The sequence below is a fragment of the Eleginops maclovinus genome, chromosome 13 (assembly GCF_036324505.1).
Source record: "Eleginops maclovinus isolate JMC-PN-2008 ecotype Puerto Natales chromosome 13, JC_Emac_rtc_rv5, whole genome shotgun sequence".
In the NCBI taxonomy this organism is placed as follows: Eukaryota; Metazoa; Chordata; class Actinopteri; order Perciformes; family Eleginopidae; genus Eleginops; species Eleginops maclovinus.
Window position 1 is genome coordinate 18538495 of NC_086361.1, and position 26915 is coordinate 18565409.

The window sequence follows — 26915 nt, forward strand, 5'->3', positions numbered from 1 at the left end:
TCAGAGGCAGTGTTGAAATTGGTGTTTTAGTTTACGCAAGTCTAAACAGGCCAATGTTGTGTTTTAATATTGTTTGGATCCCACCTGGTGTCAAGTCCACTTTTCCAGAGCTGGGGAGCAGGCAGTGAGCAAATGAGAAGGAAAAATAAAACGCACATAGCTCTTTTTCTCAGTCAGAGCAGTCGTGAGTAGTTATCAGTATTGGAGAGATCTCAAGCCCGCCCTCATCACCATCAATCTGTCTAAATGACTCCTCTCTCTGCCCCGTCTCTGCGCTGCTGCTGTTGCTCCCACACATTAAATCTCCCTCCTGAGTCAAATTAACATCTCCCTCCCTCTTTTTCTACATGCATACTTCCATTTTCTTTACCTTTTCTTTGTAATTTGCTTTTAACCTTTCACTATTTCTCTTTTTCCTTATGTCTCCCTGTCTCCCTTCCTCTCTCGTCCCCCCTTGAAGAAACTGCTCCATGACTAAGCGAGCCTCGGTGTGATGGATAGTCTAATGGGAACGGATGAAGCATTTAAACCATAATTCACGGGGACATAATGTTCTGAACAGGTCAGTGAGATCCAGTCAAGATGGTCCTGCAGGTGTGTTTGTGTCAGATTGTAGGATTATCGATATTCGTGTACACATCCATGAATGTAGTCTGTGTGTTTTCTGGTACCGGCGTGGAAACACTTTGTCTTGATGCTGTGTTAGAATCTTAGTCGGATGTTGTGGCTGGAGTTTTGGTTCAGTATGGCATTAAAAAAATGACATTTTGAGCATCATAACACTCACTATAAACCAGAGGATGTGAGATCAGCTGCAAATGCTCCGTACCAGTTAGGCAGAAATGTGCCAGCAAGTGTTTGCTTTCTGTGAGGCTTGCAGGCTGCACATGTCTTTCTTTTTTAGTCTCAAAGCAATAACTTTTGAATACAGGAGCAGACAGCAAATGGAAGTCAAAGCTAGTTATTGACATAGGCCAAACTAGCCTCCGCTAATGCTAAAATGTACATTGACATGCATTTACAAAAACACACACACAGTCACAAAAACACATACACAGTCACAGTCACAAAAACACACACACAGTCACAGTCACAAAAACACACACACAGTCACAAAAACACACACACAGTCACAAAAACATACACACAACTACTTATTGATGAAAAGTCCTCTGGAAGGCTACACACTAATGAGGTCCAATCAGTGACCATGTTAGCACCCCCAGGACCGGACACTAGGGGCCTATAATGTATGTGTTCATGCCAACACAAAGCTATATGTCTACACACACACACACACACACACACACACACACACACACACACACACACACACACACACACACACACACACACACACACACACCCACGCACACACACACACACACACGGAGGCCGCCCTTGGGGGGAAAAGGTACAAAGTGGGAAACTGCACCCAGGTGAGAAAAGGAAGTTAACTACTTGAGTGTGTGTGGGGTCAAAGAGGTTACACTGCACATGTTCAACATGATACCTAATGTAAGTACAGACATGCAACGCCATATTCAGCGTGTATGTATCTCTAACACACAGACCTTATAAGATCCTTTTACAAAGCAGTAACACATGTCTCACACATATCGTGACCCAGCAGCAACACAATTCACTTTCAGCAAACTGATTAAAGTCTGCACACCCTTGAGTACACATTTTTCAATACCTTGTGAGGTAGCAGCAGTTGGGCTATTGGGCACCAGGGCGGACTTCCTGATCTGCAACACCACACCGTTTGGGGAAAGCAGCTGCTTCCAATATGCCTTTTATCCATTAAATACTTTGTATTACCTAATCTAGCTGCACAACGAGAGAGGTGCCTCCTAATCATACACACACCAGTTTGAAAATCACATGTGAAGAACATTATAGGTCTTTAAAGTTGAATCATGTGTGGAGCCACTGAAAACCTCTCTAACCAGAGAGAGGGAAACGAATGGAAACAGACATGTTGCAGGAGCATGGGTGACATGACCTGTGATTGCGTGAAGCGGACAATGTTCCTGTTGGCTCACAGTTTGGCCTCCGTTGTGACATCACCATTTGTAGCTCTTCATTGCAGTCATCACACACTTAACGGGCATCAAACTAAATTCAGTTAAAAGTTGGGCAGGAAGCAACAGCGGTAAAAACACGTCACATCACGGTGTTCATCTGCCTATTCCTCTAATTAATTACACCCAGGCTTCTTGTGGTGTTTTACAAGAGACAGCTTGCTATGAATAATGATTCTCTGGGCAGCGTAGCAGGCAGATCTCACATAGCTGACAGTATGTGTCACAGACGGATAGGAATAGCAATTTAAATGGTGAAATTTATAAAGGGAGAGCAGCCGGAGAGAGCAAAGTCAGGACGTTTTTCATTCAAGAGAAGTGGATCAAATGGGGAACGGATGGGAAAGGTCGATGGGAGACAGACATGGATCTGGACCTGCCTTGCTTAATGTTTCTGTTTTTATGAGGGCTGTTAAATTGTCTATCTGGAGTGGTTGGCAGGCCCATATGTACACCCATCGCTACCTGCATACTTTTAACATTTGACTGAATGCCGGAGCATGACTGAGAAACTGTTTATTCCCAAGTGCTCATTTGTCAACGGCATTTTCTTTCTGTCTGCATTGGCCTCAGTCAATTACACACATCTACATTTATTTTTTATTTTTATTGCAGTAAGGTCTGGCTTTATGGTCAGTATTAGATTTCTCTTGCCAGTGCACAGGCGCCCTCTTTGGAATAGCCTGGTTGCTTCAACAGGCGGGGTCAAGAGAGTAAAAACTATCGTGCATCGTGAAAGAAGAACACCGACCGCTCTATTTGTTTAGTCTCCATGGATATGAATGCGTATCATTGTGTACACAATCTAAAGGGTCCACGGGTTGAATCACTCTCCATGGCTTTTGAGTTACGATTCAGTCTCCAGCTCTCAATTGGGAGCTTTGTTTGTTCTGGACCTGTCAGTTTGTGATTATGTCATCTTAAAGCACCTTTGCCCGAGTGATTTGAACCACAAGGAGTTTGATTTAGCTTCACTGCATGTCTTTAATGGACTATTGTAGGACTTGTTTTATTCTTTGGTTTGTCAGATTCGGTTCATTTAAGTTCATCTTATTTCCCGTACAAATTAGCAGAGCTAAGCGCTGTTTTCTTTTCAGAACAGCTCCCCTGGGCTCTGTGTTGCCTGGATTCCTTGTTCTCCCAGAAACCGGGGACGCAGTAAAACTATGCTAACATCGTCAACACTGCAAATCATAAATATTATTAACTCACTGCAGACAGTAAGAGGACAGTTACATTTCTGTCATTAACCAGTGCAAAAAGAAGGATCTTAAACAGATGGTCATTTGTGAGTGACAGCCTGAGCAGATGAGAGTGGATGAGGATGTTAAGTGTTTCGGACGGGCCTTAAAAGGGGAAACTTTTAAGTGGAATTTGGGGCAGTTCTGTTCTCTCTCTGGTGTTTCCACCCTGCCCAGGAGGAAAGTTTGGATTGCTGTGCAGAGTGATGGGTCCCACTGCGAGAGGCTATGGATGGGATCAGCAACGGGAAAAACTTTCAGCAAGTTTGGATTCTAAAAACAAAACCACATATTGTTTAAGAACTGTTTTTTTCCCCCTCTTGTTCCTTAAAGTTTTATTCCACTTTGTGCTGTCACTCTTGTAGATCTTTTCCCAGAGGACAGGGTTGGGTGACAAGCGGCGCAAAGGAGAAAGAAACCCAGTCGCTAGACACGGACCAAAGGGGAGGGGAGACTGAAATGTCACCTTCAAATCCAGTCGGCGGATTGATTTAGGGCCTTCAGGGAGCAGCGGGAAATACCTCGGTTTGACAGGAGACACTAAAATAAACAACAAGCGTTCCCCTGAGAGAGTGTTAAACCTCGGCAAACTATGAATTACGGGCCTCAGGCAATTTCTTTTTACATCATACTTTGTTTTATATGGCAGCAAAGGTGTTTATCTTTGAAATGTACATTTCAACAAACAAAGCACTTAACCAAGTATATGAGATGTTTCCTTCCAAATTCTGGAACAGACCTTAAAATAGCGGAGATGACTTATGTGAAAATATATCAAGACTGGCTTTTATTGTAGCATATAACTCATCACATGAAGGAGCTTTGAGTATGTTTGTTGCTGAATATGTTAGTATTGATGATCATTAAGTAAGAGAACTTCAAGATTTAACATTTACCATGCAGTTAAACAAGACTAAGAGTCATGGCAGACCACAGCTGAGGCATATAGGAACTCGTTTTTGTAGGTATTTTCCTCATAAATAAAAGGTTTTGACTTGATTGGAAGTGAAGTGGTCAATACAATTATTAAAATCCATCCTCAGGAGGACATAGAGGTCATGGCAATCCATCACATAAAACCTCACAGATTAACTAGAGGAAGTCAGGGAAGCATACATGTCTCAAAATGACAAATTTGGCCTCAATCCATGTGTTAGAAGTTGAGATTCTTCAGTCTTTACCAAAGTTTAGCGTGAAGATATGCACTGTGCATGTGAAATATGTGAGAAAGAGACAAGGGCCTGTTTTAGTGTTTGCTCTACATGTATCATTACAGACATGCATGGATGTATTATGCGAGAAACTATAAGCATGAGTGCTCAGAATGGGAGGTAGGCCTGGTTTATGAGCAGATATTTTTTTCATGAAAGAATATTGGATCGCAGTCAAAATCTTTTTCTGCACTCAGCAACGACTACTCTTCACTTCCGCTCTCATCAAGTTGCGTAAGTGAAAGCAGGCTGTTTGATACTAAATATTTACAGTCATGTTGTAATTCAACACACTACTATGCTACATGCATCACTGTAGACACTACAGGTTTGAGGCAGTTTCATTGTTCGAGCCATCTCCAAAAATAAGACTGCCACTTGTTTTACCTCTGCTCCATTCTCATCTCTGCCAAAAACATCTAATCCCATCTTTCCTCTTGGTTTATATGATATGAAGAGCTAAGCGCAATAAAATGTGCTCTTTTAATTCTGCGGAAAGACGCCACAAGGGGGAAAACATTCACATTTCTCTCCAAGGGAATTACTGTGTCAGTGAGTTTGCACGAGATCATTACTCTATTGCGTCCTGTTACGCAATACACTTGCTGTAGACATCAGACAACCCTCACATTTAAATGGGGTTTTAAACATAAAAACATCAGCGTGTTTACATCCCTGAATAAATCTTCACTGTTGGAAAATGTTGTTTTTTCAATTATCTTCCTTGGCTCATATCAAGGTATCAAGGTTTCCAAATTTGCACAACTGTGGGACTGCACCGGACAAAGAAGGACATCTGGTTATTATACGTGGCAGGAATAAGATACTACCGGGAAATGTCTCTGCTGTAAATAGTAGTTGGAAGGCAGTTAATTAAATTAACATACAAGTCAATTTGATGTCTGACCATTGTCTACAGAGGAAATATGCATTGATGAAAAGAAAACCACACATTGCTGACGTACAACACTCTTTCTTTTCCTTTTTTTTTACAGGAAAAATCGAAATACCTAAAGAAAAACCAATCAATCGTGCTGTATTCACAAGGTGGCTGCTGTATATACAGTACATGTAAAAATACGAACTGATGCATATCTCCAAAGGTTAAAGTTACTGGTATGCTGAGCGATGGGGCCACACACTGGGCTCCAAAGCTGGAGGTTCATTACGCATCCACACAACAGTGGCAGTGTGGAATGCTCATCAGAGATAAAGGCTACGACCCTACGGTGCATGAAAAGCATACGCAGGATTAAGACTGTCTCCTAACGCAATATTGACATGGGAAAGTGCAAAAAGAAAGAGCCAAAACTGAGGAAGAGAGAACATTGTGAATTTGAAAGTCTAATAGTGGTTTGGTCCTCAATGGGAGTATTGATCACTGGAAGCGAACAAACAGCCTTCATGTCGGATGTGTGTCAGGGCAACTTCCTCTCCTGTTATCCTCGGAGAGTTTTTATTTCTCTGGATTGCGTCTGTGGTTCTTGATCACTGTCACAGGAGAGGATTGAAAAGAAGCAGGAAGGTAGTCTGGCAGCCTGCTGTGAGTACGTCCAATCACACTATGATTTAGAGGACGGTCTGTATTGTTGTGTGGATTGAATCTTTTATAGCGCAGCGGGACAAAAGGCAAGGAGAGCATTTGTGATACATCAGAAAAAGTGTAGTGATAGTATAATGAATTAATCCATAGATTGCGGGAAATGGAAAGTGATGGAGGGGCAGCTTTAGCTGGTAAAGAACACAGTGGATGCCAAGCTGAATGAGGCCAATGTTTCTTGTGATTAGTATCTATAAAGAAGAAATACAACTCTATACACACTTATAAAAGGTAAACCATCTCCTACCATTGTGTAGCTCATCCAGCTGTATTGAGACTCATCTCCTCTTACAGTCTGGATCAACCGAAGTCTATACAAACAAAGAGAAGAGACATACAAGAACATCAACCTCAAGGTAGATTTGATAAACATTGCTTTTGGATGTAGATACAGAGTTAGCAGACTAAGTATTAATGACATTAACCTTGAACTGAAATGTATAATTGCAAAGACATGATCGTTTGTGTTACTAGTGGTTTTGTGAAATGATTTGAGTCAATTCATTCTACAAAGGTGTGTTTTATCAGTCCTAGTGATGTCATTTGTGTAGGTGGTCACTATTTTTTTAATAGATGGCTTAACAGTTAATCAGATAGAAATGGGAGGGGGGGGGGATTAATACATGCTAATCACAGACATTAGATGCCATTACAACACTGTAATGGGAGACGTCCACTCACAGTTTATACTCTTAAAACATTTTCCTTGTTTCTAAATAACATACATTAACAATACCTTGCGTATAACAATGATTATATTACCTTGAACAAAATGAGGGATTTAAATGTCAACATCACTGAAATACACAAGGTAAAAACATCAGCCATGTGGACACAGACAAACCAGAGTAAACAGACCCGTGTTGGTTCAGCCCGCAACAAGAGGAAGAGACACGGGGCTCCCCTGCAGCCTGTGTGAAAACAGAAGAGCCAAGTTCTCTTCCAAAATAAAACTCAGATTCAACCCACTCTCAGACTGCAACAAAACAATATCAACTTAGGGGACATTGCATCAAAAGCAGCAACAGATGTCAGAGAATGTCACCGTCAGATGGAAACAAATACAAAGACAAAGATAAAGAAAGTGAGTGGGAGGGTGGGGGGGGGGGGGGGGGGGGGGTTGTCAGAGAAAGTTTCTACTTCTTGTGGAGAGCTGTGTGTGTTTGTATAGCTTAGTTCTTCTAACCCCCGCAAACAGGAGTACCGTAGGAGGGAGGGAGAAAGTGAAAAAGGGAAGGGTGGTTGAGTGATTATGTGCTAAGGAGAGGTGTGTGTGTGTGTGTGTGTGTGTGTGTGTGTGTGTGTGTGTGTGTGTGTGTAGCACTCTCTCTCTCTCTCTCTACTTTAAGAGCTTTACCACTTCAGCCAACATCCTGAAACGGGCCGCTCTCCACTCCAACCCCTCCTCTCCCCTCCGCTGCAGACCAACACATGGGCTCATGCAGCTCGAAAAGAACGCAGTAAGAAAAGTCAAGTTTCCAGAGGAGAGATAAATGGTGAGAGGGAAGCCTGCTGTTGGTTTCCTGGTCTGGATGGTTGGAGTTGCAATAGGAAGCAATCTCCTTTTTCCTGTGTGTGTTTTCTGTCCACCCTGACGAGGAACAGCAAGAGCAGAAAGTGGGCTGAAGAAGAACTTCTGGATGCCACGGCAGAGAGGAGGACCAGCCAAAAGAGAAGAACAAAAAGTGGGAGACAGAAGCAGCAGGAGTTCGACTTAGAAGACAGAGCCAAGAGTCTTGAGGGACGTTTAAAGAGATGACTGCAAAAAGATAAAGGAGATATTAAGGATAAAACAAGCAACTCACCTTCTGCTCTACTAACTTCCTTCCTCCCCTCTCCTCCCTCCCTCCCCCTTCCCCTCTCCCCTGACATGGGCCGCCTGATGGCCCTGACCCTCGCCTACCTGGCCCACCTGCTGGCCACCGCCATCGGCTCAGAACGCCAACAGCATCACGTGCAGCACGGCCGCTGCAGCTACACCTTCGTCCTCCCCGAGGTGGAGCACTGCCAACCCTCAAAGGACTTCCAGGTCACCAACACCCTCCAGAGGGATTCCCCGCCCGAGGCAGGGCCTGGAACAAGCCAATCCAGGCCAGGTAAGGCCCAAGAGAGGGAGAGGCCTTCCTTGCAGGAGAGGAAGCTCGAGAATCTAGAGAGTGCCATGGAGAATAACACACAGTGGCTGCAGAAGGTAAGATCTCTGAATGGTTGACAAAGACAAAGTACTCTCTCCCTCTTTGCTGTCAAACTCTTCTTCCCTCCTCTTCACATGTCAAGTTTTAACTGTCAATGGAAATGCTGGAAAAGGCATGTGTCCACACCACCTGATAACATCTGTTGACAAGCTCTCATTTTTGATAAGTTCAGTGCTTAGCTAGGATTTCCTCTATGATGCATGTCTGGCTCAATGTCAATGTCTGGAGTACTGTACAAGTGTATATTTAAGACCACTGGGATGCAGCAACTCCCTGTTGCATGTGAGGAGAAAGAAAAGATGAAATAAGTTTGCTTTTATCAGGCAGTGCCAAATATGCATCACACAGATTCTAAATGAGTATCGTCCCCCCACAGGCAACAAGCGCTCAGTCACTTCCCGTTTTGACCCGTGTTTTTTTGCCCGACTGTAAGCCAAAGTTGGCTGGAAACTGTGCACCAAACTCATAAAAATAAGTTCCTCAGTGTCAGACAAAACAAAAATTGTTTATCTGCTGGAGACACATTTCAGCACTGCCGCTGGCCTTTTCTGTCACATTTAGCCTGGATTATGACCGACTAAAATGAAGTGATGCGATTAAAAGTGGCTTCACAATAGTGTTTTCATTGCTAAGGTCATCAGGGCATAGAATCAGTGTTGGGCCATTGTTTGGGACAGACTGACTGACAAGCCTCTACTCTCCACCCGTCTCTCTATTCTTGTCTGCTTCACACACAGTATATTTATGGTATACACTAATCCGGAGGCCGATTATACGGGTTTGTGTGGAGTGTTTAGATTGGCTGGCTGAAAGTAAACATGTTGATTATATTTCAGGATTTAGAAATGGGGTTTTATGACTGCCAGAGCTCTTCCTGAGCTTCTGTCACTCCCAACTTTCACCCAGCGTAGGATTGTCTCCATTTTTCCTGCATTCTCTTTGACACTGTCCCTCTCTATCCATCTCCTTTACTTCTATCTGGACAGTTTTTCTCCTCTGGGATGACAACTGTGTCCCATCTCACACATTGACTTGGCGACCACCAGATCTCAAACTCCATCCCCCTCGTAGCTCTCTTGACACACACCCAGAAACACACACACCCAGAAACACCCAGAACACACACAGAACACACACACACACACACACACACACACACACACACACACACACACACACACACACACACACACACACACACACACACACACACACACACACACACACACACACACACACACACACACACAGTTCCCCAGTGTGCACTCTGTCTGATGCTCGGTCTATGAAAGGGAGATGGGAAGCATCAACGCCGCATGGGGCCACATTCAGTGTGTGAGGAAGAACTAGTGATCACACACTTTCTCTTGTGCGCACACTATATTATTAATGCGTACAGTCTGCAAAGCATCACATTTTGCTCTCATCTTGTGCATATTCTCTGCAGCATGTTCACTCCCTTTCCACCAGAGCAGTGATTTAAGTGGCCATGAAGGACATACAGTTTTAATCCCCAGCCCGCCCCCCCTTCTTCAGTAAAAGCTCTGCTGACATATACCTTGCTCTGTGGCCAAACTTCCTCAACATAAGGTCTGGAATGAATACAAAGATCCAACCTTTCAACAAGTAACCCCCACCAGGACGAAGAGATGCGTAAACGATCGTACCGTAGGTGAGATTTCCTCATAAACACAGCACAGCCCTAGAGAGCCTCTTTTTAGACTCGCACAAGGTTATTACTGACTGTTGACCCCCAGGTGGTAAAGCCCTTTCAGCACCTTGTGGAGCTCATTAAGCTTAATCTGCATAAATCTGAGGTGAAATTTGTGAAACGCACGGGGAAGAGCTCCTGGCAACTGTGTGTCGGTGTGTTTCTGTGGAACTTTGTAAGAGCTCACTCAAAGCTCCCCCGGGATGATATGACCCTTACTGTGAGCCTTCAACCCAAACCCCTTGAAAGAAAACACACACACACACCCACACACACAAACCCAGCAGCAGACACAAACCAATGCAGCATGTTCCACTGAGGAACCTCTGAGTGCAACAGGACTGTATTAATGATCCTTCTTCGGTGTTGCCAAGATGAAGCCATTGTTTGTTTTTCTTTTGTTCTAACTCCCAACGCGGCCCCACATCTAGTCCCTTGGCCGTCTGCAGCCCTGAGGGATTGGCAAAAAAAAGATGTGAGCGTGCTTGTGTTAGTACTTTTAAGAGCCTCCTGGATTATGCTAATGCTGAATTACTGCATATAGATCAAGGTGGCTACGCTACCCTCAGGTGACCCCATTTCCTTACCCCTCGAAGTATGTCACCCACATTACTCACGTGATCCATTGGTGTCGTTAATACAAATTTGGTTTAAACATAAACCGTTTTTTGTCATGTTGTACATTTTCTACGTGACTTGGAGTGGCTTTAAAGGTCAGTTCATATAAATAAGAAAGACAAAAAAGTGGTATCTTGGCATGAGATAGGTTTGCTTTTTTTTTGGCCAAGGTTTAGCGGTATCTGCATCTAATATGACAGCAGGGAAAGGAATTTATTTGCAGTGCTAGAATTGAAAAATGAGTCTACCGCTATGCTAATTGCTCTGTATTTCTGTACAGTGCTTTGAGCTAAACTGTAGTGTCCAGATACTAACATGCTGATGTTTAAAATGTATACCTTTGATCATGTTAACCATCTTAATTTTCACAGCATTATCAGGTGTAAAGGCATTAACTAGAAGCCTGGAATATTTGTACAAAATACAGTGCTGTAGCTTATTTTACATTTACAAGAAAACCATACTTTAATGAATTACTGCAATTTATTTTTTCTAAAAACAATGTCGGGACTTCTAACACAGCTATCTGCATGGTTAGAAACCAGGAGAAGTAAAAACACAATATATTTATACATCATCAAGGCCAAGAATGCATCTAGCCCTGGTGAAGAGTTGATCAACATGGCGTTAAGCCCCGACACATGAATCAAGCTACCATTTAATGGTACACACATTTCTGTTCTTCTGATCATTGTTATTTGCTGGAACACCGTGCATATGTTGATCCTTCTCTTTTGAAATCATATCTGAGAACAAATGTGTCTATTCGCTTAACAATTGAGATATCAACTCAAGTCATTTTCTCAGCAATGATCGCTTCTACCTCCAAGAGACAATCAGGCAGATTATGCTACATCCCAAATGTGATTAATCTTTCAGAACTGCAATTAATGCAACTGGCAGTGGAGATGGGCGTACAAAGACCTCTGAATTGAGCTCAATCACAGAAAGGGCTTTGAAAGGGACACTCTGGACAGACGGAGGATGGCGGCTTCAAAACATGAGGCTGTTTATGATGCAGAGATCTATGATTCTTCTTTTGAAATTGACTCTAATCCGCTTGGTAATCTCTTCAAAACCTTCCTATGGAAAGATTCTTTCTACAGTCTCAGTTGTCCTTAAGTAGCAAAATGTGAGGGATTGGATTTCCAGAGCAAGACAGAGGAAGTGTGAGGGATTTTAAAGGAAGAGGGAGTAAGTGAGAGAAATCCAAGCAAGAAAGACCAAGTAAGAGACAAAGAGAGGAAGATTATTAGCAGGAAAACAATTTGATTGCAGTTATTTCTGTATCGCTCACTTGGATCAGTATTGTTGCACTGCATAATATAATGAAGAAAGCACTCTCCTGGTGTAATGTATAATTACAATCCAATTTCTCTCTGAAATGTAAATCTGCTTGGAAAATAACCCCCAAAACAATCATAGTCTCATTTGAATTCATTTCGATTTTTGTGAATCGCCACTCATTACCCCAATAGTATTGAATACTTTTCTCCGTGGAGTCTTCATTGCACAGTCTGATCTTTTCTCTCCACAAAAGAGTCATAAATATTAATGTGTTTCGGTTCGATATTATACGCTGCTTTGTTGCAAGGCACAGGCCTGTTAAACGGCAAACAAAGTTTAATCGTTTATAGCAGGGAAAGCCAAATTTGTCTCGCAGATGCCGTTTGGTCAAACTGACCACATTAATAAGAACCTCGATTTATTGGAGCTAAGATAGATGGCAACCTATTTTTACTCTTTCTCCAACTTATGACCAATAATTCTCGGTCTGACTAAGTGATTGACTACAGAGTGTAGGCGACTGTCCCTGAAGTCCTGAGTACAACTATGGTGAATATCATCACTGGCCTTTTTTAAATCCCATGGAAAGGCCAGTAACAATGCATCATTTTTTATATGATTATATAATGGATGGCATTGGCCTGAGGCAGCCCTGCAGATGGATAGATGGTTGGCGAGTGCCCTAAAGGTACAATATTCCACGAGTGAATGACAGTAACGGAAAAGATTGAGGTGAAAAAGACCGATCACTCCAAGGTTGCTTCTTTCACAATGCATCAAGCTGTCAGTGGATATATTACCTCCTTAAATATGATTATCACCTCAATGAAACTAGAGAATCGCACAGGCCGTATAATATTCTCAAAGTCTGCTGTTTTCTCCGTACAGCTGGAGAACTTCATCCAGGAAAATGTGCGCTCTGGGATGGAGGAAATGAAAAGAACCGCGGTACACACGCAGACTGCTGCCATGCTGGAAATGGGAACCAACCTTCTCAGCCAATCAGCGGAGCAGACCCGCAAACTGACAGACGTTGAGACCCAGGTGAGACCATCAGGAAGCATTTGAGTGGGCCACTTGTTTGCATCCAATCCAAATTGACAACCGTGGGGTTGCAAAACAAAACCAAATGATGTCACTTCAGAAACACTTGGTGAAAAGCTAATTAAATGTAAATCAGATGTAACCCACCGTGAAGTCATGCCCGAATGTGACGGGGACCACTTTAAAGCAGCTGGTATTTAGTTCTACCAGCTCTGATTGACACAATGAGTTGAGCTCGGTGTTTGACAACAAGCCAATTAAAACATAAAGCTCAGCAGCACAACACAGATGTGTCTTCAATCATGCCACGGGGCTGTTATTACAGATTGGGCTGTTCTGGTCCTAATGCTTTCTTTTTACTCTTATCAAAGTCGATATGAATCTGCAACCTGAACAAATATCTGAGCTGCTTTGTTCCAAGTTTTTGTTTCATCTGGAACTTCCAAAAACACGTCGCAGGTGCATGTGAGATAATTCTTGCTCGAGTTTTCATTATAAGATCAAAGAACCGGGCATTACGAGCCTTGTGATGTGCTGCGCGACAATGTTGATCCCCAAGGACGCTTTTTATGAATTCAGCTGTTGGGCTGGCTGCCCCAACCCCCCCTCTTCAATCAGTATCTTGAATACTATGATAAAGTAATTATTCTTCTTTTATCAATCCATAGGTGTTAAATCAGACTAGTCGCCTGGAGATCCAGCTGCTGGAGTACTCGCTCTTCACTAACCGGCTAGAGAAACATATTCTCCTTCAGACTCAGGAGATCTCACGCCTCAGCGATAAAAACAGGTGAGCAAATACCCTCAACGTTCATCCAGGACAGTCAGACTTAGCTTTGGTAGCTTTTTTTGTGTTTGGGCGATTCATTTTCAGATCCATTACTTTAAGTGGTATTTCAAAAGGCTTTTATTTCCTCAATTTGGACATCACAAGTTCATGTTTTCACTTGTTTCTGCGGTCATATTAGCTTTCCACTTCCCAGAAAATCACCGATCAGTCAAAGATGGATTGAGATAGGGTTGCAATATATAAAACGCGTATTATAGTGTTTATACATATGCGTCATTGGTTCTTTTCATGCAACAAGTGGAAAATCATATGTTGAATGATTCTGAAAAGCAGGGCACTCTATGGTAATGTATTGTGAATGGGTAAGCGTTTGACAGCGAGTAGGCAGCGCATGATAAGAGGGGTTTACTCTAGAACAAAAACTCAAGTTAGGGCCATCAGAGGGTTGAAAGAGAGCGGGTGTTTTCTCTCTTTGTGATTGTTTATCATTCCATCTATCCGTACCAAGTGTGACCGGGAGATCACAGTGCCCCGGCACCAACACCTGTTCCACATCTGCTCGTGCTTGGCCCTGCTCTGCCCTTTTGGCCCTCGTCCTTCAAGTGGGTGACACGGTTTCTGACATGCAAATAAATGAATACATCTTCACCGGGGTAAACCCTGTGACGGGAGTCGTGCTATTAAAAGGGTCATAGTCAATTTACAGCCAGGCAGCTGTGGAATAAAAGTGAACTGTAGTGGTTGTGGAGGGGTTACTGCGGCTGATGCTCGAGGGTATGGGGCCAGTTTTTGAACTGCTTCCAACTAAAAAGAGCGTGTTTGTTTTCGTAGGCATTACATGTCAAATACTATTGGCAGGAAGTGTAACATTTTGCAGCAAGAGGATAAGAGCAGCGTAAAAGCAATATACTGTATATTACAATAAAAATAAATAGCACAAGATCATTATCATAACAATCTAATTGTCCAGGATGCAATGTGATCCAAAATACCATGTTGGTTCTGTCAAACCCTCTTACTGTTAAAACATTTATGTGCTGGTTTACCGCCACACTCAACACCACACTGTACCTCAAAGTACACATAATGGAGAACAATTTGTTAGCTGGCTTTGCCACTTTTATAGAGTGTTCCCCCCACAAAGCAAATATGAAATGAGAGCGACGTTAAAAATGATTTGGATTGATCCAGCTTTCCTTTCCAGGCCACTTTCGGAGTCGGTGCTTAGTGGGAGATTGAGGATACAGGTTGAGTGTGCACAGTGCTGAAAGCGTAGCTTGTTCAACCTGGGTGGCTGAATTGTTTCAATAAATAACTGCTGCACAGTCGTCAGTCAAAGCCATAAAGATCAGGCTGCGGGGATTTATGATCTTCATTTGGTGGTGGGGGTGTGGCACTTGTGCAGAGAGACAAACACAAGTAGACATTGCTATGATCGAGGGGCTTAGCCAACAGGCCCATCTGTGGAAGCTGCTGCAGTACAGGTGTTGATATGATGCCAGCCGCATGAGACTGATGCTCTGATGTCTGTTCGTCGAATGGATGGATTCTTCAACTGCAACCCCTCTATTTCCTGTCATGTCTTCAGATTTTTACTTTTCTCCAAAGCCCTGTAAAGCAGCAATGAAGTAAAAAAAGATTGTAAATAAATAATTTAACAAAAAATGGTCAAATACTTGCAAGTGAATATTAAATAGTATTATTCCCTAAACATGGCGATCCAAAGGTTTGGGCAATGTCACGGCACAGTTAGCTCTAAATTCTGCTACTTTGAATTTGGTCAAATATAAAAACGATCAAAGTGTACACGGACCGTACAGCCCTTAGTAAAAGGCACAAACACATGGATGGCTACATAAACTTTAAGCTTCAGTAAAAGTGAAACTATCCAACATTTTATTGAACGTCCTTTTTGCTCCTTTTATATAATGCTTTAATTCTTTATTGATGTTAAAGTGTTTTTACGCTTTATCTTTGGTAGTTTTCTGGAACAGAGGCTCTTGGCGCTGGAGGCTCGGTACGGGAGGGAGCTGCAGGGCTTGCAGAGCGAAAAGCAGCAGCTTCAAGAGCTTCTGGAGAGGCAGAGCGGACTGGTCAGTCAGCTGCAGGGCGAACTGAGCAGCTCCACGCTCAACAGCAGCTCACTTCAGAGGCAGCAGGCCGTGCTCACAGACACTGTGCAGCAGCTGCTGGCTATGGTCAACCACTGCAATGGTGAGACTCTGGGGTTTGCCGTCTTTGTAAGAGCAAAATGTACTGCCAACATCTGTAATAACAAACAAAAGAAGTGCAAAAGATACTGACTAATAGTACCAATAAACAGTGGTGTAATTTGTAATTAAGGCAAACAAGAGATCTACACTATTTCATTTAATGAGCATGGAATTTGGCTATAAAAGTACAATTTGACATGAAAAAATAACACCTAGAACAGCTTGTAAATCAAATCATGCATGCCTCAACGACATTAGACTAAAGCCAGAGCTTAATATTACAAGAGAACTCACATATGGGGTTGGGATTTTTGTTCAAAGCCCATAAGGTTGCCATCTGTAAATAAATGCCTTCATGTTTTCCAGAAATCTCCAATACCCCCAAGGAGGAGCTGCTTAGTTTCAGGGACTGTGCTGAGATCCTGCGATCCGGAGTGACAGAGAGTGGAACATACAGCATACGCCTCGCTAACTCCACGCAAACTGCCAAGGTACTCTGAAGGTCATTGACCTTTTCTTGTAAATATCATCCAACTGACTGGGACAAGAACGTTTTCATGAGACATCTTACCCATCTATTGTTCAGTATTTAGCGCTGTGGTCATGTTTTGTTGCCCAGTCTGAGTGTTGTAAAGCTCTCGCAGACTGCATAATGACATTCAAACGGCTTATCATTCCTTTTTTCGCCCACAGTAAACCCTGGGCGGACAAACTAGCCTGATGTAATGGTAATTTGCAGGTCTTATGGGATAGAGGATGGAAATACCATGCTGGGTAACAGAGAGATAAAATAATAAGCAACAGAAGCACTGTGCCCTGCAGGCTTCATGGTGTGTGCTGCTGAATGCAAAGTCAGAAAAGCTTAGGAGGTACCTCTGCTGATCCGAAATAGCTAGCCTTTGCTAACTCAACCATAGCATGAAGCAGCAGGCTATCCTCTGTTTAAATCACAGCTATGGCTAAGATCTGGAGTAGTCCACAGAAAAAGGAAGACAGCAGTGAAACAGCGTTCTGTTATTCAGTACGTTCACTCTAGTTTGCTTGTTGGCACCATCTCTTACAGTCTGTTTTCCCCTGTTCTTCCTTTTTCATTTCCTGTGGGTAAGGCAGCCAGGTGCTAGGCACTGGTGCCATGTGTTTCCTGCCAACTGGGGCCGATGTGCGTTTCCACTGATGCGAGTTAGTTCTTCCCAAATCATTGCTGCTTTCAATCTAAGCCACATATTTCCAATGTGGATGGCAATCTGGGTGGCTGCGTAAAATTGGGGCAGATACAAATTACCCTATTTTTTTAAGTGGAGAGCGGGCTTCCACAGTTGGACAAAAGACAAAATACATATATGTGGAATTCAGATTTGGCTTAGAGTGACTGTTATCCATCCATCTATGTAACTTTTAATCACCAAGGATGTAAATAATGATGGTGTTTACAACCACATAATTATTAGCTTGGATCAGCTTCTCCCCTAACTTTGTTTTGCATGTTTTTAAAAGCAGCATATGCACAGGACTCTTAGCGTTAACGACATTAGGGCTTCTTTTTCAACACAGATTGTGAATAAACTAGTGTGTCCCCTGAAAGCCCCTTTGAATAATAAGCCCAACACACTGTAATCTTTTTTTAAAAATCATAATATCGCCTACATTGTCTGGATTTTAGCATTTTATTCAAATGGATTTGGCCTTGAAGGACTCATTGCTGCTTGATAATGAGGGAATTTGGAGTATTAAATATGTATCAGGTCTAAATCAGAAAACAATAAAATGATCACATTAGGGAAATTGCACAAAAATAATCTATTTCAAAACTCTGCTGCTTTTAAGGCCAGAACATTGGCTTAATATGCCAGAGGATAATCACAGCATATTGCCAGTCTGCTCTGTTTTCAGAGGTAAAAGACCAGAGTGCCTTTTGACCTTGTATTAGCTTTCCTATTCTGGGAAAGTGCTGGAAACTCTCATTTCATTTCTATCAGAAAATAGCCAGTTGTAGAAATAGAGAGAGCCCTTGGGATACTGTCCACATACAAGCATCCAAACAGCCAGACTGTTAGGACTGATAGGTCAGGGTGGTACAGTGTGCTGGCAGACTCAGTAATTAACCACACTGCAGGTTGTTTACATTGTTCTTGGGTCAGAAATCTCACGGACAGTATGTACAATTTGAGAAGCCAACATTGCATAGAGATGCAAATAAGAAAACTGTCAACGCCCAGCAGCCTTGAGGTATGCACACTGAATACACTTTAACAAGAGTTAGCACATTGAGAAGGATCTAATCTTACCACCCACGGGAGAAATTCACCCTTCATTCAATCAGGAACCCTAAGGGAAGCTGGAATATGTCCAGTCAAACACCTTGAATTTGTAAAACAAGTCCCTTAACAAGTCTACATTTCAAATGCTGTCATCAGACAAATGAGTGTAATCCATTCCTGTTTGTTCTCCCAAACATATCTACATATGGCAGAATGTGCAGCCAAGTAAGAAAGAAAACAGTGTGTGTAACCAAAAACGCAGATGCCTCTTCCTCAACCCCCCACTCAAGGGGATGAGAGAACAGGCTGATATGTTGTTTTTCCTTCCCACCTGGGTCATATCATTGCGTGACAACCTGAAATGTTGGGTCCCTCCCCCCCTGTCCTGAGGCATGCAAGGCATACTTCAAATGACAGAAACACTAAAGTGTGTTTTATTTCTTAATGCAATTTCTTGCCACTTTCTCTCATGTAAACCACTCCAGAACTAATCTCAGTTTATTGACATAAGCACTCAAGTAGACATCAAGGACACATAGTTGAAATAGGAAAAGCTTTCTTAATAAAATATGTTCAGACTTGTTACCAATAATATATTAATCCCAAATGGTATTTTATTATTTATAATAGACCTTCATTTACAGATTATTATCAGGTTAAACTGTTGTTTTCAAATGGTATAAATGTCCAATTTCAAGCGTCATTAAAGTATTTGTTTCAAACCGAATAAAAATGGTTCAAATCTGCATGAATTAATGTTGTCATATTAACAATGAATCAAATGTCAAAGTGTCAGGCATCATGAAAAGGGTCATTAAGGGTGATGAATGGTGAATAGAATTGATTGTGTTTGACTAACTTGGTTTTGCGGCCCACAAAGTGTTTGTTTTGGTTCAGTCACATCAACTTTGTGTCGAAAAAAACCCAAACTTTTATTGACCCAAAATACACATCGGGCAAAGCACCAAACACCTGTAAGGGACTAGCTGGTTAACACAGATGCTACCAGCTAGCATTAGATGCTAAACAGCTAGAGTTTTCTCTCAGCAGCTGTCGAAACTCAGCAGGACTGACCTCCTCATCCAACCCTGTTCAAACCAGTCCTGACACACACACTTACACATGCAGGTGGCTTGAAACAAAAAATCAATTTAGTAAATATGATAATAAGACACATTTTTCAGCAAATAAGCTTTTTATGACCTGCCTTTATTTCCACAGGTGTTCTGTGACATGAAGACTAGAGGTGGTGGGTGGACGGTGCTACAGCATCGGAGGAACGGCTCTGTAAACTTCCATCGTGGGTGGAGAGATTACAAAATGGTGAGTCCAGCAGAGTTATGGTTAGAGGTCATCATTATCATTATAGGTAGCATGGATCAGTGCTGTTGGACTGGACAGGAGGTTCCAATAATCGTCCACGGTTGATTTGGCACGGCGAGGCGTGGGATACCGGCAAGCCTGTGATCCCTGGCGACCTGCGGTTGTTATATTTGGCCGGCTTTGTGTTCTCCAACCCCCCCCCACCCAGTGTTATTGCACCTGTTCTCATTCCCTCTCCCTGTCATACTCCAACATCACCTAATACACATGCTTATGCACAAACACACACATATGTCATGCTGTCCAATGACCAGCCTAACAATCCTGTGTGTTCTCATAAATAATCCCCATAGCTAGGACATTTTTGTGCGGTGATAAAAGCATTAACGTGTTCTGGAGAGAGTAAAGTCGTACACGAGAGTCTATGAAGTTAGTCTCTAACTAAATCAAGCATGTTTTAACACCTTTGGCTTTTGTTTTAGTTTGGACGCAATAAAAAAAAACTCTTTTTGGATCCCCATCACAAAGAACACTCAATAAAATCAATATGTTGTTGCTCAATGCAGAGAAAACCTACGCTGGCAAGCCTTTCTACCATTAATTACACACAGAACACAAGTGAGGCTGTCTTTAAGGATTTAGCAGAGTAACAGTTTTTCTTGCCACCCATGCCAACAAATGAATTGCCAGATATGAACTGGATTGCAGAGAGAGGACTGTGACTGCAACCAGAAGCAGAGACAAAAAAAAAAAGCTTTCAAGAACAATATTTTTACAAGTGCATGATAAATATTTGGTTCCACTTGGGGGCCGTGGGAGCACAGGGGCCCTGTAGATGGCAGATAACGTATGTACTAAACTGCTTCCCTGCCTCGGCCCCATGTCCTCGGAGACCGTGGTGTGTGTTGATCAATCGTTGCACCCAGGCCTTGCTGTTCAAATGAGAAACGCTCCGAGGCTCTCACCTTGTATTCACTCTCGCTAAAGACCATGACAGCTGGAGAAAGTGACTTAGAAATCAGGGGGAATAGTACTTCTGTCAGACTGAACAAAGAATTCTTTATAACTGCAGATGTTGGGTTTATTTATGTTTTTCCCTTGTGATCAGTCTTAATGGTTACATGCCTATCGAGTCATTTGGACTAATCACACTGCGAAGCCACCGCTCACATTGGTTTGCTTCAGTCAAACAAGTGCCATTTGTACTGGATTCATTAGAAAAAGCCACATTTCTTGCTCACCTCTTAAGCCGTCTCTTTGTACAGAATGCTGGATATTATTATCATTTCCCTCGAGTGGCGGCATCTGTTCCCACAGCAAGAACATTTCTGTCAAAGCCTTCTCGTACCGCTATCTGTTTTCATTTAACGCCGCGACAAAATCATGTTCCCATTACCGTGCCTTCAACCTGTTGACATCATTTAACCGTTGACACGCTGCTCAGAGTTAAGGCATTTGACGCTTCTCTTTTATATATCGGATTCGGTTTCTTTATAATCCGCCTCCGTCAACATGTACAAGCGGTTGATACATTAATAGAAACACTACCAGAAATGCTTCAATGCTCATCCCTGAACTCTTCTGCAGGAATGAACACCATGGCTGAATAGATGTTTGGATGATGGTGGTATAGAGTGCTTTCTATCATATAAAAAGAAAATCTGCCATAGAAATATTTCAGGCGAGGGGATCGAGTGTGGGAGAGGAGATGACATACAATAAAGACTGCTATCAAAACATACTTATTATTTCACACAACATAACATGGAAATAGCACAAGAAACCTACAACTTCAAAAAATGTCTACCTATATTACCAAGATGACATAAATGAGTCATAGTTTTAATCATTATATTAACAAGTGACATGGGACAACGATAATTGCTATGTAGTTTTCATCGTATGGTGTTGGCGACACTTTGCTGTGAAGTGTGATTTGTCAATTAAAGCTTAAGATATTAGATATCATCTAAATTGATCCCTTTTACAGCATATCATTAAGATGTGCAAATAAACTTTGTGAGTTATTGTGAGCATTCATTATAATGTCACATGCTGAAAGAGCAAACTTCAGTACAACTAGAGTCTGTGATAAAGGACTTTAAAATATACAAAACTACTCCAAAAACATCTCAAATTGGGCACAAAGTTGTTGAAGGGATTTGTTGATCGAGAAAGTTAAATCTTTAAATCCTCATCTTTTTTTAATATCAAACCATTTATTGACGATGTAGAGAAGCATCTGTAATCGTCTCGTTTCACATGCCTGTACTTTACACACACACTTTGCCTCCTCAAGAAGTATGTCCTGCACTATTTATTCTACATCAGTAATCATTTAGTGATGTTGTACATAAACGAAAATAGAAAACGTGTGTTCATGTCCAGCTTTTCAGTTCATACAAACAGTGGATCCAACAACAACGTCACACTGTAAGTGTTGCAGACACAAATTGAGCTTTGTGTCTGCAACACAAATTTAGGGGAAATTAAAGTCTCTATCGACTGTACCAATGCTTTGGGAGTGGAGTATTTCACTTCACAAACTCAGTGGACTGTCTCAAGTCATCAAAATGATTAATTTGACTTTTAAAATGTAGGTCTATTTTCATATTACCTCCAAAAACACTTGGCAGGATGCTGGTAAATCACCCCCCTTGTTTGAATATTTTCTTGGTTCATTGTTTCTCTGTCTTTGTGTCTAATCCAGGGTTTTGGAGAGCCGTCTGGGGAACACTGGCTGGGGAATGATATCATCCACAAGCTGATCAGCTCCCAGGAATACAGTCTGCATGTCCAGCTAAAAGACAGAGAGGGGAACGAAGCTTTCTCACATTACGATCGCTTCTACATAGATGCAGAGGACAACAACTACAGGTAATACTATTTTTAATCCTGACTTATCCAGATTTCATTCTGGCTTGTATTCATGCTCGAATTAAAAAAAACACTTTTAATAATTAGACCATCCAATTAGAAATGATGACTAAATGCTCCTAAAAAGAAATCAGACATGAATGGGACTATAACGAAGGTGCTTAATTTCAGTAAAGTGTTCTATTAGGAGTTTCTATTGTGAGTGGCTTTGCAACGCAGCAATCATTGGTTCCCCTCCGGGTGTCTTAAAATAGCGACAGATTAGAAACCGTTATCAACAGTTCAAACTCCTTTCTATTTTCTCTCAACTTTGTTATCCGAGCAGTGAAGTTAAAGAACCACTTTGACCGTTTTTAAGAATGTCATTCAGAATGATGAGCTCCAAGGAGGGCACACGGCCACTTTTGTCTGTTTCCATTTTTCCTCTGCCATCCGGCTGCCCCTGAAAATCCCCGAGGGGAGTCACCTCCACTGGAGTATAACAGTAACGCTTGGCAATACCTGCCCTCCTGTCAGGAGCTGACAACTCAAAGCAAACTCCTCAGTAACCCTGCAATCACTAACAAGATTAAGTGTCGGCTGAAGCCTTGCAAAACAGGCAGAAACAGAATAAAACCTAAACAGTTCCGTTTAGATTTCACAGGAATTTTGCCTTGTTTTGTAAAGAGATTGACGCTGTGAGAGATGAAAAATCATAATCATGTGTGGGTGTATGCTTTCCAACATCCCTAATAGTGCAGCAAATTACATTTGCCTTCAATTTGTTCCATATAATTAGCGCGATGAAACGGAATGTTTCACAATTTTGCCGCAGGCTACACTGTGTGGGGCGAAGCACCTGAGTGACTATAATCACCTCTGTAGCCCGCTACCTCTGAGATCATGTTTTGTGTAACTAGTTCAATATGTACCAGCTTTACTAGCATGCTGGAGACCCTGGCTTCGTCTGTGGGTTTATATTAAAACTCCCAAGCTGAGGCTGTGAAGCTAGTCAGCCAAAGCAATCCTCCTCCTCAGCTGCATCCAGCGCATTCCCTAGAGCAATATGGAGGTCTTCACCTAGAACTCAGCAACATTATTCATGCATTAATCATCAGCATGACAGACCGCTTTCCCCTTTCAAGTAGCCAAGAACAGCCAGTCTTAGAGCTAAACCGATGGTGAGTATTCTTTTAATGTAACAGTATATTGGTTGTTACAGGATACAATAACAAATTGAAAAAGACAGTCACCTTGAAAGGGATTAGCGTGTGGTTTGTGGGAATAGCTGAACTAATGCATCTGGAAGTCATGGCTAATGCAAAAGTTTTGCAGAGTATAAAGAGCGGGCACATTAAACAGCCATCCAATAGGCTTCCCTGTAGCCTGTGGTTGCAATTCTGTCTAATTTGATAGTTCTTAATTTTCTCCACATCACAAATTCATCGTGAAGGGAAAAGTGAACACATCTAACAAAAATATCCCCTCGTTTCAACCCGGCCTCTCAGCCATTCCGTCATTATTCTCGTCCCAAGCACGGCCATTTCCAACTTCCCCTCTTGCTGCACCTCATGATGCGTTGCCCTGGCCCCTGTGAACTTACAAATGCAAGAGGAGGATTCTTCATTTAGTCATCACAGACAGCGTGCCCCGGGCTACAGAAAGGGGGGTCACATAACTCAGGGGAAAGTCTGGTTCTAACGAGACAGAATGACAGGGCAGAGGAGAGGCCAGACAGCAGGACTGACCTCCTCATCCAACCCTGTTCAAACCAGTCCTGACACACACACACACACACACACACACACACACACACACACACACACACACACACACACACACACACACACACACACACACACACACACACACACACACACAAACACACACACACACACACACACACACACTCCATTGCTCGGGCTGCTGCATGAAAATAATTGAGGGAATCAATTTAACTTGCACAGAGATTTGTTTCAGTTTGTTTGTGTTGTTTCAAAAAGCACAGCATGGAGGAGAAATAATGAGACGCTATTTAGGTTACTTTTTGTATTGATGTTTGCCAACAATGGAAACCTAGGGGAGATGGTACCTTGTGTTAAAAAAAGTATTGTACACACACTAAACAGGTTATCACCAACAGTGGTTTACAGGTGGTTCTAAGAGGTTATTCTTTGATTATTTGTCATGTAATTGTTTCATCTTTGATAAGAAAAAAGGCTTTTTTTGTTGTTAATTCTGCAGCCACAGCTCTACACAGACTCTGAATGACAAGGCGTTACGGATATAGAGAGGAGCACTGGGTGTTGCCCTACTTAGGATGCTGTCTTACTTGCAAAAATAAAATCGTAATGTCAGGTATGCCCAGAGGCATTAAAAAGTTAGAGAATGAGTGTCAAATTAAAAGTGAATTTCAAACTCTCTTAAACAGCTACTCCAACCAAAGAAAGCCTCCCTATTAAACACGTCATATTCAGGAATCATAGACCTGATTGTGCTGTGTTCACTTGACCAACATTCTTACATTATTTGGGCAGTATCCACTCCCTGCCAAGGAGCTTTTAAATAATCAATAGCAGTGCCCGTGGCGGAGCTTTTCCCTCAAACTCTTTCCTCTTCCAAAAATCCAGCCTTCACGCCGAGGGCTTCAGTGGCACAGCAGGACGGACCAGCAGCCTCACCCACACTGGCACGCCGTTCAGCACCAAGGACAGAGACAACGACCGATGCACCTGCAAGTGCGCCCAGCTCGCGTCCGGAGGTATCCCTCAACTTCTTCCCCCCCGTCTCAAATCTGTCTCTCCTTATAAAACATCCTGTTAAACATTTCTATCCACCCCCTTGTAAATGTCCCAAAGTGCATTTAATTTCCCCTCAGCCCCCATATAAAGTTACTGCTGACTTACAGCTGTACATTTGGGGTTTTTCATTTCATGAGCTGAAATTTAATTAATTCAGACTTTGTTTTTTCTTCCTTGAACTCTCTGCCACTTTCTCTCTCCAGGTTGGTGGTTTGAGGCGTGCGGTCCGTCCAACCTGAACGGCATTTATTACCCAAGCTCCTCCAGTGTGGTTCGCTACAACGGCATCAAGTGGTACTATTGGAAGGGTCCAAATCTGATGGCTACCATGACAACCATGATGGTGCGCCCGGCAAACTTCTGACGGGCATTGCTTTTTTCAGGACGCAGATAATGAAGCGAATGTTGCCTCCGATGAATAAAAAGAAAAAATCCAGGAAATGGATTTTTTGGGGAGGAAATTTGCCTCTGACTGTTGGTGGTTTCAGCTTCTGGACATCTTGAAAAGAGGCTCTAAGCTTTTGTCTTGGGCCGTGTGCGGACTCTCACTCTCAAAAGTCTGGTTATAGTGAAATCATTTCAGATGAATTCAACCTACTATATTTGTTCACAATGATTCAAAGACTTTATTCCAATAAGGATTGTGCAGCTGAGTAAGGAACAGGAAATTATGTTTGATATAAATGAGAAAAACAGAAGTTATCACATCAAATCATGCAGTTAAATATGATCAGTTATAAAATGTAATTAATAATTAATGGAAAACCTTTAGAGACACTTAACACATAACTATTTTTATATTAAAGGATGAAAACCTTTGTTGTGTGTTTGTCTGTTAGCTGTAAAAATAGACAAACCTTGTATATAACTAACAGAGTTAACTGATTAAAAATATACTCTTCTATAATGTCATATTTTGGCACTAAATGCTTTATAAATTTGAGTTTTTGTACTTGTGATGTATAATATAGTACGAGAGTGCTAGCGTCACCTCCGGTAACAATGATGAATTAGAGCGAAGCGGAAAACAATAGTTTCTTCATGTCTTAAAGCTGCTGAGTCATATATTGCACTTCAAACAACAATTAAATCCCAACTTATGGTTTCTTGACTTCCTCTACAGAAAAAAGGACAGTAAAAGAAAAATAAATCATACTTTTGGAGTAATTATACAGTTTTTGACGAACAGAAATCAGTTTTCTGGCATCACTTTAACATTTTACTGGGGAAATCGGCACCCGGTTTGGACAAAACCCTGATTAAATTATAATTCTCCTATTCAATTACCAAAAAACGTTATTCTAGTCGCATTATAAGACTGTCAGTGCTATTTAAATCTGCAGTTCAGCCATGCACAATTTAACGTATGATAACCTTCAGAGCCTTTAATGGTTTAGCACTGTTAATAAAACAACACTAAAAGAACAACACCAGCAGGCTTTGCCCTTTGCTGCATCCTCCAAAGGGGATTATAGAATATAATATCCCCAAATATTTCCTGGCACACCTCTCATAAAACTTTATTTGTGAGGGATTTCAGTCATAAAAGTACATCATGCTCTTCCACTGGTGGTTCAAAAAATAAAGAGTTGTAATAACATCTGGGAACAAAGCTGAACATTTACTTTGTCGAAACAATAAATATATATAATCTTTGGTGCCTGTAATCCACAGCGCCAG

General features: G+C 42.0%; 1 protein-coding gene across 2 annotated transcripts; it reads left to right on the plus strand.

The window, feature by feature from the left end:
* The first annotated feature begins 348 nt into the window (after nucleotides 1-348).
* Nucleotides 349-26147, plus strand: angpt2b (angiopoietin 2b). Of its 2 annotated transcripts, XM_063900027.1 has the most exons (11): nucleotides 349-562; nucleotides 7461-7635; nucleotides 7745-8330; nucleotides 12839-12994; nucleotides 13663-13784; nucleotides 15766-15998; nucleotides 16364-16488; nucleotides 19477-19578; nucleotides 22289-22455; nucleotides 25065-25195; nucleotides 25439-26147. In XM_063900027.1, exons 3-11 carry the CDS (start codon nucleotides 8010-8012, stop codon nucleotides 25597-25599), a joined length of 1518 nt encoding a protein of 505 aa, XP_063756097.1. In that variant the 5' UTR covers nucleotides 349-562; nucleotides 7461-7635; nucleotides 7745-8009; the 3' UTR covers nucleotides 25600-26147. The 2 variants fall into 2 exon arrangements, with proteins under 2 accessions (XP_063756097.1, XP_063756096.1); XM_063900026.1 differs by having other exon boundaries at nucleotides 373-562; nucleotides 7489-8330.
* The last annotated feature ends 768 nt before the right edge of the window (nucleotides 26148-26915 follow it).